The sequence below is a fragment of the Suncus etruscus genome, chromosome 8 (assembly GCF_024139225.1).
Source record: "Suncus etruscus isolate mSunEtr1 chromosome 8, mSunEtr1.pri.cur, whole genome shotgun sequence".
NCBI classification, from domain to species: domain Eukaryota; kingdom Metazoa; phylum Chordata; class Mammalia; order Eulipotyphla; family Soricidae; genus Suncus; species Suncus etruscus.
Window position 1 is genome coordinate 123,354,655 of NC_064855.1, and position 12,456 is coordinate 123,367,110.

General features: G+C 46.3%; 1 protein-coding gene across 1 annotated transcript in view; it reads left to right on the forward strand.

The window, feature by feature from the left end:
• The window catches only part of MYO16 (myosin XVI), a 296,697-nt gene extending 284,487 nt beyond the window's left edge, over positions 1–12,210 (forward strand). Inside the window, exon 35 of the mRNA XM_049778145.1 lies at positions 11,853–12,210. Within this exon, the coding sequence (XP_049634102.1) occupies positions 11,853–12,065 (213 nt within the window). The 3' untranslated portion in view covers positions 12,066–12,210. The remainder of the gene's footprint in view (positions 1–11,852) is intronic.
• The last annotated feature ends 246 nt before the right edge of the window (positions 12,211–12,456 follow it).

Here is a 12,456-nt window from a genome sequence, read left to right on the forward strand (position 1 = left end):
AGGGAACACTTTTCCTTTTCGGTTCCCTCAGTGCCTCCTCACATGCATCTCCGTCCTTGGGTACATTTGCCTGCCATAAACACGGTCAACCAGGCACCTCCCAACTGTCTGTCTCGCACACGAATCATCTTGGCTTTTTCCTTGTCTTATTTCCTGCCAAATTCTCAAAATACTCTCCAGGGTTTGGTTTGTTGTTTTGTTTTTTTAAGTATACAAATAGTCCGTCTTCCTGTTTGTCCTATAAGAAATCACGAGTGGTCTCCAAGGCGATCATTGCTGTCCAGCCCCCCAGGACCCTAATAAACATCCAGGCCACTCCAGACAGGGCTGCTAGTGAGAGCCGTCACCTAATCGATACACATTTGATCTGCATCAAGAACAAATTGTTATGTGCTTTGTTTTCCTGAGCCTCAGGGGCCCCTTTGTGCAGTGGCTCCTCTCAGCAAGATGAGGCACTGCAGCTCTCAGCATCCACCCAGGGATCCTCTCTCTGCAGCCGGGTAGCCCAGGCCGGCCTGAACTGCCCAGCCCAGAGCAGAAGGGACGAAGCAGACAGTGAGAGGGCCTCGGGGTCAGCCATCAAGGGACACTTCCAAGGCAGGTGGCAGAGAAAAGACATATGACCCCAGGGGGGAATCTGCATGCTCTGCATGTGAGTCCCACCCAAGACAGCGGGAGCTTCCTGGAGCTTTCTGGAATTTAGTGGCCTGACCCAAGGCTTCCTGGCCATGGGCAAGAAATGGAGGTGGCAGATGATGGTGTGATGTTGGGATGAGATGGATGGATGATTAGGTGTTTTTTGTTTTGTTTTGTTTTGTTTTGTTTTGTTTTGTTTTGTTTTTGGTTGGTTGGTTGGTTGGTTGGTTGGTTGGTTGGTTGGTTTTGGGGCCACACCAGGCAGCACTCAGGGGTTATTCCTGGCTCTGCCCTCAGAAGTCACTCTTGGCAGGCTCAGGGCACTATATGAGATGCTGGGAATCTGACTCAGGTCTGTCCCGGGTTGGCCTCGTGCAAGGCAAGCACCCTACTGATATGCTCTCATTTCAGCCCCATGGTTAGATGTTGGGTCACCTCCTGTGCAGAGAGAGACCAGATGTGAAAAAGCAGAAGTAGATCCTATTCTCTGCATTCTCAGTTCACAAAATCATGTGTCTCTACATATACCTGTGAGAAACATACATATGTGTATTTATATAAGTGCTTGCTTATGATATACACGTAGACATACATACCTTATGCACTGCACATATATATGATATAACAGTTTTCGGTACTTTGTTCCTTAGTGAAAACATTGAGTTTTGTCATGAGAAAAAGTTAACTTAGGGAAAATTCAAAGAAAGAAAAATTAGAGTGAGGATTCTGCTTGGAAACAGAGGTCCCAGGACTTTCCTTCTCGGCAAGCTCGCCAGCCCCCTGGGAAAGGTCCAGTTAGGAGCATGGATTGGAAAGAGAGACTGGACTGGAACCCTGAAACAAGAAAGAAATTCAAGTGGATTTTCCTATTCCTCTCATCAATTTTATTTTATATTTTTTGGAGTAAGAGAAAAAGGGAAGGTAGGTGTGAATCCCATGTTTATTGCTAAACATATGGGTAGGGCAGAAAAATTATTTTTCAGATTGATTAAAGAGAATAGATGTCTCAAGCCCAATAAGCTGCCTTAAAGAGCTCAAAATCTTTCCAATTATTATCCTGGAGTGTCTTTTTATTCCCCAGCATCTGTATTCTGAATATCAATGCAGATTATGTCATATGTTTTTGGAAGTATAAATGAGTATTCATGTCTCTAAAATGTGTAGAGTGGAGGCTACGTGAGAACACAGTGGGTAGGGCACTTGGCTTGCATGCAGATGACTTGGGTCCAGTCCCTGACACCACATAGGGTTCCCTGAACCCTACCATGAGTGATCCCTAGTGCAGGGCCAGGAGTCGGTCTTAAAAACAGCCACATGTAGCCCCAAAGCCAAAAGACGTAAATAGATAAATATGTCGAATAGGTAGAATCAATTGAGTCCAACGGCTTTCTGGTATTTTTTATACCACGTGGGTGATATTCGAAAGTTATTTTGTTAAGCGTTTATCATGAGCTTAGAATAATAGGACAGTGACGAGGACAGTGCCACCTCAGGACATCCCAGCATTGGTCCCCTTTGCTTGGGAGTCTAGACTCTAGACTGGGGGGGCAAACACGCGGCTCTTGAGCCACATGCGGCTCCCGGCCAAAATGAATGAGGCTCTTTGCCTCTTATTCTAATTTTGTCTACTGTGGCTCTTTGCCAAGTTTGGATTTTGTTCTGCTGCTTCTGAGGAGGGACCTCTGAGGAGAGATCTCCGAGCGCGTCATCCCGTCTCCCATCCCTCGGAAACAGCTGCGTGGGCCAGAGAGCGGGAGACCCGTGTGTCACATATTGGGTCACATCTTGCCATTAGTTCTTAATGTGGAGAATGCAGCACACCCCCACCATCACTGCCGGATTTTGACCCTCACTCAAAATGGCAAAATGCAATATGTGTTTCATAGATTATTGTTAAAATTAGATGCTTCTATGTGAGTGTTTGTTTTGGCAGGTCACTGCATGGCGTGGCTCTCTGACTCTCACAGTTTAAAATTTTGGCTCTTTGTGTCGAACTTGTTCGCCACCCCTGGCCTAGAGGAATGCATATTCTAGTCTCTGACCCCTTCTCAGATGGTTGGAATGAAAGGTGCCCCCTCCTACCATGGATGCCCTACTTCTAAGAATGGGTGTGCCCACAAATTAGAACCCTAGCATCGTGGGCTTTCAAGCTGAAAATACAAGATGGTTTGTGAATTGTTTTTGTTGCAGGGCTGTTTTTATTTTCACCTTTGTTATATGTTGGGCCACAGAGATGATACAGAAAGCAGAGAGCTTGTCTTGCATGTGACTGACCTGAGTTCACTTCCAGCACCCATTATGGTCTCCCAACCAAGATGGATCCTTGAGCACAACAGAGTGAGGCCCAAAAGCAAAACAAAAAGAATTCTGACATTTCTGTGTGAGTGGGGGAAGGTGCATAATTCTGTATGGCAAAGGCATAGACAGGAACACAACTTGCATGTTAATAAAGAAGAGAGACGTATTCATTAAGATGAAGACATCATATTGGCTGGCAAGACCAAACTATATTTACCATTTTTTCCTTAGAATTAAGGTTGCATAATGGGAACATAGAAAATATAGAGCACCTCACCCTCTGTGTTCTTGTTATAAGAATGACTCGTGTGTGTGTGTGTGTGTGTGTGTGTGTGTGTGTGTGTGTTAGAGGTTAATTAACTCAGGACATGTTGAAAAATCATAAACTAAAACAGTGATTAGTTGAATAAATAATTGTGAACCACTTTAGCTTAAAAAAGACATGGGGATGGAGCGATAGCTCAGCAGTAGGGCATTTGCTTTGCACGCTGCTGATCCAGGAAGGACCAGGATTTGATCTCCAGCATCCCATATGGTCTCCCGAGCCTGCCAGGAGTGATTTCTGAGCACAAAGCCAGGAGTAACCCCTGAGCACAACCGGGTATGGCCAAAAAAAATACATATATATGATTCATAAAAATAAATAATGCAATTTTAAACAAAAAAATGCCAAATTTTGGCAGAAGCCTCTATAAGCAAATAGCATCAGGAAGTGAGGAGGAGGGTATTGGCATAAGGAGGTTAGCAGAGAACATTCTGGAAGGGTGCAAAGGCTGAGACAGGAGTATGTTGAGGAGGAGAGCCCCACAATGTGGATATTCATCCTCCCAGGTGACCCCTCATTGTGCCATGGCCAATGTGAGCCAGGAAACACGCAAAACCCAGGCTAGCAGCTCCTTGCACCATTGTCTTATCTTTCTCCAAGCCACAGGGCAAAGGGAGAGTCAGGAATGAAGGTGCCTCCTAAGGTGCTCTTCCTACAGTACTTCTCATACAGTGCTCTTTCTCCAATGCTCCTCCTGGGCAAAGCTCAAAGCTGCCTTCTGTGGGCATGCACAATGGTTCCTACTAAAGTGCACCTCCTGCGGGTGCCTCCTATGATGCTCTTCCTACAGTGTTCTCTCTACAGTGCTCCTCCTGAACAAGGGGAGAGTGTGGAATGAAGCAGTGCTCTGGGCATGCACAGTGGGGCCAGCAGTGTTTCTGCTAAAGCACTCAGAATGCCACAGCGGGTGCCAGGGCGAGAGGCAGGAAGCTGCCAAGAAGCAGGCCTGCCTCTCCAATGTGTGTAGACCCCTTCCTTGCCCGGGTCAGAACTGCCACAACTTTGAAGACAAACTCCAAGCCCCAAGGACAGAAACTGTCCCCCAGAGCAGAGAAAGCCATTGGTTCCTGCCAGGGACTGAATCGATGATGACCATGAAGCCTCCTCTTGTCCCCTTTGCCCCAATTCCTCGGCTTCAACTGTCAGCCAAACTGCCCCTTTGGTTGTGGCTTTATAGGACATGGACCCCAGATCAGGTGAAGATGCCAAGTGTCACCAGGATGCTGTGGGGACTCTGGTGGGAGCCCTCCTCCTTATTTAAGATTTTATAAGATGCTGCCTATTATATGTATAGATCACTAAAGTTATATCCAATGTTCACTTAGATGGAGTAACAGAATTGATTTGGGGGCTGAGCCACACTCAGCTGTGCTCAGGCTTTACTCTTGGCTCTGTGATCAGGGTTACTCCTGGTGTTGTTTAGGAGACCCTCCTGAGCTCTGCTTCATTCAGACTCTCCCCTTGCCCAGGAGGAGCACTGGAGAAAGAGCGCTGTATGAGAAGTACTGTAGGAAGAGCATCTTAGGAGGCACCTTCATTCCTGAGTCTCCCTTTGCCCTGTGGCTCCTGTTGGCATTATTGATTAAGGGGCAGGCATCTTACCCCTTAATCAATCTATCTCACTGACCTACCATCTAGATTCTTCAAGACTGCAACAGTCATGCCCGTTTTCTTGGAATATTGTTCCTTTCGCCATTGAATGCTATCAATGGCCAATGGTTCTCAATCACGCCAACTCCGTCTATCAGTTTGCAACTCACCAATCAGTCTCACAGAGATGTCTCAAATTTATCAAAGCAGTGGGCTTTTTCTCCAGAGACTATCAGTCCCATGAAAGAAGTTTTGCACCCCAAGAAGTGCTTTACGGGCCCGGAGAGATAGCACAGCGGCGTTTGCCTTGCAAGCAGCCGATCCAGGACCAAAGGTGGTTGGTTCGAATCCCGGTGTCCCATATGGTCCCCCGTGCCTGCCAGGAGCTATTTCTGAGCAGACAGCCAGGAGTAACCCCTGAGCACCACCGGGTGTGGCCCAAAAACAAAGAAGTGCTTTACACCCTGAGAATTTGGGCTCACAATGAATGATTATAGAGATGTACCTTTCTCACCTTTTCTCATGATTCTTCCCAGTAACTACATTTTGCCAAGATTTTCGAGACTGGGGACAGAGATGTTTTTAACTGTGCAAGAAATTCCAGTCAATTAGTCACTAAAGTACTCCCTGAGCCTCATTCTAGCAGATTAAAAAAAAAACAAAAAACTATCTGAATTGGATTTGGAGTTCTTATGAAAGTTTACTTTCATAAAATAGTTTCCTAAGTTTTATTTATATCTAACATACTTTTATCTTTTTTTCATTCAAGATAATACCTACCATTATATAAAATATATACAAATATAAATATATAACTATATAAATATGAATATATATACCACAAAAATATATATTGTGATTGTTTGGAGGAATTTTTAGGAAATCAATCAGTAAATGTATTAGTAGATGAGCAAATGAATGCATCACTCATAAATGATTAAGACGGTGATGTGCTACTCAGGAAACAGCAGGATGAGGCTGTGTGGGGAGGGGGAGTGTCTGCTACCTTAAATGCTCTCTCTTCCATGGCCATGTGTGGCTCTGCTGTCTCTCATCTCCCCTCCTCGGTGGTGCAAAGTTAGTTCCCTCCCTCTCAGAACCTGCTGTTCAGAATTGCTGTGTTTGCCCCTGTAAAGGAGCCAATGGGCCAGCTCCTCTCTCCCACCCTCTACCTGAGAACCTGCCCATCGGCAAACTTGCCCCCCAATCTCTCACATCTCGGCCCCATTACTTGACCTTGTACCTTAAACCCATGCAATGCATCATTTGTCTCCAGCCGCTCCAATGATGCTGGTAGAACTGATGGTCACTAAGTATGGCTGCTTCATCCGTCCTATCCAGATGTTTATTCATTCACCTCCTATGCTCGTCTGGCTGTCTGTGGTTAAAATTGCATGGACAGGAGCATCCTGGAGGGGTCAGACAGTGCAGTTGGGTCATTGAGAAGCAGGCAGGAAAGACTACGGACTCGGTTTGGAAGATCAACTCCATTCCACTTACTGGAATTTGAAGTCCGGCTCTACCTCTTACCAAGCACAGGAAGGAGGACTTCAGAGATGAAGTTTAGCGTCACTGGCCTGTCCCCTCACTGTAATGAGAAGCAACTAGAATTAGAATGTGTGAAAATGCTTCCAGATGCTGCCAGACTATCCACAGGTAATGTCAGAGACTTAGAAACCTTGGGAGTTTCTCTCCATGGGGATCCAACCAGGGTTGCTGGAGATCCAGGGTGTGGTTTGATGGGTATGAAGAACTGGGAACCAGTGTGTGTGATAAAGGGTGGAGATCACCTGAGATCAGGAGCAAGGCCAGAACATCTGGAACAGCCAAGAGGAACCAGCTGGAATGTTCTATCTGGGGGCAGGGAACAGCTTAGAAGATTTCTGAATAAGCAACAGACGTCAGCAGATTTTTCTCTGAAAAGGTAGTTGAAAAATCCATTGTCCTCACTAATACATCCTGGTAACTTTGGCGCATTCCCCATATAATTCCAAGGAAACAATTTCTAAAAAGCATTGTCAAGCTCGTTCTCTTTCCAACAAAATAAGGTTTCTGTTTTGCCCCCACGCTTCCTGGGCTAATTTATCGTAATATACTATTGCTATAAAAATGCTCTAACTAGATGGTATCCATTTCTCTGCCATCTGCAGTCATCCTAATAGGGTCATGTATTTTAAATGGATGGAAGGCAGAGACCAGCACCCCTAGAAAATCCATATCTTAAATGTCAAAAGTTAATTATACTGAGGATGTTCCCTGCCACCATCGATTTCTGTTTGATAATGTCCTGCTAATATGAAGACATGCACATTCCCTCATCACACTCCGCTTATGCTCACATCTGCAGGCTTCTGACTGCAGAGGGAGAACATGTGTTCACTGTAGTGCTATCCACTGTGCCCCCCGTGTCACTGGACTTCAGGAAACATGGCTGCAGATCTTTGACCAAATTTGAGGAACTATGGTGGGTAGAGTGCTTGCTTGTCTGCTCTCTGGCTTTAAGTCCCTGAGGGAGCGGCAGTCTTTGGGGCTGCAGAGTCAAGAGTAAGCAAGCCTCAGTCAAATGGGACCCAACATCCAAAAGGAAAAAGAGAAAGCGGTGAGAATTCACGACATCTCAAATTAAACTCTGCATCCTTCTCTCTTGTGTCCAGGGTCCAGATACAGTTCAGCCCTCAGCAAGTTTTGTGGTTGGGTGGGGGTGTTTTCCTGGGGTCACTTTTGCAGGGCCAGGGAGCCACAAGGAAGCAGGAAATAGAGCGGAAGGAACTTACTCGGAAATGTGCCGACTTCAAAGGTAGTTTGTTTCCCCTTCTTGGCTGTTGTATTGATATTCTCTGTAAGCAGGCAGGGAAGAGTCTCTTGGACAAAGTTGGAATCTCTGTGTGTGACCCACACGCCACACCTTGCAGTGGACTTGACACCTCCCCACTGGGCCTTTCAAGCCTCTGGAGAATGATTTCCCTTCAGCATCTCTTCAACTTCCAGTAGAAAGGGAATTTGCATCTGAAGCACCTGAAACCCCGAATCTCACTGCAGCCCACCTCTAGGCTTCCTTCGTTTAATTTCCATAAATGTCAGTAAATGCCTGTTTCACCTTCGGGTGAAAAAAAATCGATAATAAGAAAAATCAATCCCGTGACAAGTGAACAGCAACACGGTTTTACATATGAATTATTTAAGCAAGTCTATTTTTATCCCAGCAGAGAAAGACTTCAGGTAGAACGCAGCACGAATTATTACTGCGCATCTATTAATAGGATTCATTGAAACGCATTGCCATGGGAAGTGAGGGGAATGGAGAGTTTATTTTTAAATTAGCATATCTAGAACTATTAAGGGCATACAATAGGAAGTCATTAAAACTAGTAAATAGATATGTCAGAAGCTTGGGCAACTGTATGTGTTTGAGAGACATGGCTGTGTCTGGCCCTTGAAAGTTAGCAAGCCAATGATTCATGCTGTGGACAGAGACAAAACTGGATGAAGCCCAAATTCGCAGAACTTTCTCGAATCTTCTCATTGGTAGTAATGGCTGCATGTAAGGAGGCAAAATGCTTTATAGTCGGAGTGGGGATGGCAAAGAGATTTTTGTCTTGATCATTTGACTTTCAGCCCAGCAATCTTTTCTTTTATTTCTTTATTATTTTTTTTATTTTTTACAAGTTTTCACAGTTGTATTTCAGGAACATAGTGACAGTGATTTAGGGTCCTTCCCACCACCAGTATTGACCTCCCTCCACCAGAGTTCCCTGCATGCATCCCATACTTCCACCCTTAGCCCCTTAGATTACTAGCGTAACAGGTCCCTTGTGTGTGTAGCTCATTATAGTTTGGGCCTCTTGACTCTGCTGTGGTTGACAGTGGTTTTGGTATTTAGGCCAGCAACCTTTTTGAAGTGACAGAATTAGCTGGGCCCTGTCCCCACTGCCCTTGGTTACTTGGTCTATGGCTTTAAAAAGGCCCATTTTCTCAGGATTTCTGCCAAGGAAGGGTTCATGTTTGCTCCCCATAGGGAGCATCTTGGCCACTGGGAAGTGAGCCAGGGTTCAAGTGTCTGTGTGTCTACACCCACATTTGAAAGATTGGAATGGCCCAGATGCACCCTATGTGGGTCCAGCAATGTTCAGCCTCTCTGTCCAACAGGAAGGAACCCAGAGGCCACAGGACATGGCAGTGAGACAAAGCCACAGTCTACATGGGCTAAGCTGTGTTCCCAAAGTGATCTGAGCCATCGGAGCAATAGCATAGCAGGGCATTTCCCTTGCATGCAACCAACTTGGGTTCAATCCCCAGCATCCCATAGGAACCCCTGAGCCTTCGAGGAGTGATTCCTGAGCACAGAGCTAGGAGTAATCCCTGAGTAGAACCAGGTGTGGCCCAAAAACAAACAAAAAAAGAAAAGTGATGGATACTGGAACCATGGGGGGGGGTGGGAATCATGGCTGAGGGGAAGTTGGGGAGCATTTTCTGTTTTTAACTTAAAGTAAGTTGATTTCCAGCGAGATGCTGAGTGATTTTAATTAGTTTGAGCCTCTGTGCTCTAAATCAAAATTAGGGATTGAGTGATAAATTCAGCTCCTTATCATTGTTTTAATGTTATGTATTGGTTTGGGAATTGTATTCTTTGACATTTTATTTATTGAGAATTTTATTAACTGGAAATAAATTTTATTTATTCAACATAGCAGTGATCAGGGACTATTCCTAGCTCTATGTTCTGAAGCTTCTCTTTGAGCATCTGGACTGTGATGAGCCTTCCTGCCCTGTCCTACCCAGAACCTTCTTTATGTGTTCATTCCATCTAGCCACGTCTTGTGAATGGCAGTGATACATATATGTCCCTTATATGTGACTGCTTGTAAACAAAGGAGCATTAAAAAGAGGAAAGCATTAACATTGCTTCTAAAAACAATTGCAAAGATCTTAGATCCTCAAAGTAATGCAAAAATTCTACAAATACACATACAGACATCAAATTAAAAAAAAAAGTATTTGGCCATTGCTTAAATTCCTCCCTGAACTCTATTCCCATTGTTGACTTCTTTCTACAAGTCAAGAATTCCATTAAGTATCTCACCATTGTCTCTAGTAGTTGGAACTCCTTCATGGATGGTGGCTTTGCAGTGAACCCAGCGGGCAGCTGGGCCTCTGGGTCTTTTCAGTAAGGCAGGAAGATGCTCGTTCTGTTTTTCGGGGCTGGAAATCGTGAGGGCACTTGCCCTTCTCTCTGCTGACACTGGGGGTAATTTCTTGGTGGGCTGCAGTGGGCAGCTGCCACCACCATCATTGCAACAAGCATTGGAGATAAAGCCAGAATTTCAAGGGTTGCCCAAGGGTTGGCCGGGAGCCTTGGCTGGTTCCCGGCATTCTCCTCACAGGTGCCTCATCTCCTGTGACCCTCACCAGTCCTTATGTGCTGCCCATGTCCCATACTTGGAGGCAGCTGGCAGGGTCCATGCTAGAGCCAGATGCAGGGGAGAGGAAGCCACAGTACCCTGGTACTGCCCACAAGACATACAAATGTCCACTGAGGCAGGGGACTCTGGGCCGGATGGTCCCACAGTGCTAAGTCCTGTTGATAGCACTGATGGTGATGAGATCAGGCCAAGGTCCCTCTGACTCTGTGGCTGTGATGGTCCCTGTCCCACAGTCTACTTGGCTCCACTCACCTTTATCTCTGCTCAGACCGTGTCATCCTCACCCCTTTAAGGTCTCCTAGAATTAGTGCCTTGTTCCAAACTGCATGCTGGACTCGAAAGCATTGAAAGTTGGGATGTGGAAAGCATATTCTTAACACAGAATTTCTGTTTCTTTTAACACATAATCCTTGAAAATTCTTTTGTTTTAAAGATCGATAATGTTAATATTTTAGCAGCCCTTTTACACAGTTCTGGCAACTATTCTTCAGTAGCTGTTCGACTTTCCTCAATACCTGCTAATCTCCTTAATGGGAAATAAAGTTCCGTGGGATCCCTCAGTGAAAAGGTTTCTTCTCAGCGCCCGTTGATTATTGCAAACATCAGTCTAATTTCTGCTTATCGAGGAAGTGGAGGAGCTCAGGGCTGCTGGTGGGGAGATGCGGCTTAGTCCTCGCCCATGATTCAGCACTTCGACGGCGTCATTAAGAAAGTGCTTCCTAATGGTTTCTGGACACAAATCGCCACTTCTATCACGGGCTTGGGAATGCAGGTATTTTTAGTAAATATTAAGGAGCTTTGAAAGGGCCAGAGACTTTTCTCACACAGGAAACAGTGGATGACATAGGATTTGGGGGAGCATTTGGCGATCGGTCCCTCCCATTGTTAGGTTAAGTGACTAAAGATGGAGCCCACAGCCTGGAATCACTCTTGTCTTCCTGTCACTCAGTCTTTCCTGCCCATCTCCACACAGGTTCCTGAGTTCTGTCCTCACTATTCTCTTCCTGATGAGGCCAGTCCTTCCCACCACAGGAGATGTCACTTAGTACCCCCGCTAAGTCCAAGGGGCCCCAAGGTCTTCTGTGTTCTCTGTTCTTCCTCAACCATGATGTCAGGAAAGCCAGAGGCTATTCCTGAGTGCAGCGTTTGTGGGGTCCTTTGTGTGACTGTGGGATCACTTCTGGGAATGGTCCCAGTCTTCATAGTTCTGTAGAACTTCTAGAAAGTTTGGCACCTCTATGGTCTCAACCCAGTTTATTTGCTTTGCAGTTCTCCCAACAAGCAGTGTTCAGGATAGGCCTGGCCAATCTCTACAACACTTCAATTGTTCTTTTGCTAACACTTGGAGACTTTGATGGTGGGTGAAGTGCTCAGCTACAGAGCTGGGGGGTACCAAGGATTTAAGGGAGCCCTCCAGGGCCACACCCAGAGGTGTGGAAGACCATGTGCGATGAAAGACTGCCCCTAGCCCAGAGCTGCCTTTCTGCCGTTGGACTGGGACTTCTCCCGCAGAGCCAGGCCTCCTACTCCTAGCCATGGAGGGTGACCGCAACTGACCACTGTCCTCCCCACTCGGCCTGCAGGTCATCCAGCAGCTGCGTCTGTCAGAGGATGAGAGCCTGGCCCTACGGGAACTGCTGGACTGGCGGCGAAAGCTGTGTGAGCAGAGCGAGGACTGGTCCCCCGCACCCCGCGCACCCCCGCCTCCGCCCTGCAAGAAGCCGGCACTGCTCAAGAAGCCTGAAGGGCCCCCCTGTGGCCGTCTGCCCCCCGGGTTCTGGGACTCCAGTAGCTGAGGGTCCCCCACCCATACTCACACTGCCACCAGGCAGGCAGCCTGGACACAAGGTGCTCCTTGACCACAGCTCCCGTGACAAAGCACAGGACAAAACATGTGTGTGTGTGTGTGTGTGTGTGTGTGTGATAAACCATAGGACAAAATCCCAGAGAGTGTGTGTCTTTGTGTGTGTGTGTCTACATGATAAATTATAGGCCAAGACACATGTGTGTGTGTGCACAGCTGAGAAATAGGTAAGATCCTAATGTGTGTGTCTAAACAATGGGCAAGACCCTAGTAGGCTTGTGTATGACAAAACACAAGACAAGACTTCATGTATGTTTATGTGTGTTTGTACATGTGACTAAGCAAGGAACAAGACCCTCTGCGTGCATGCGTGTGAGTGTGTG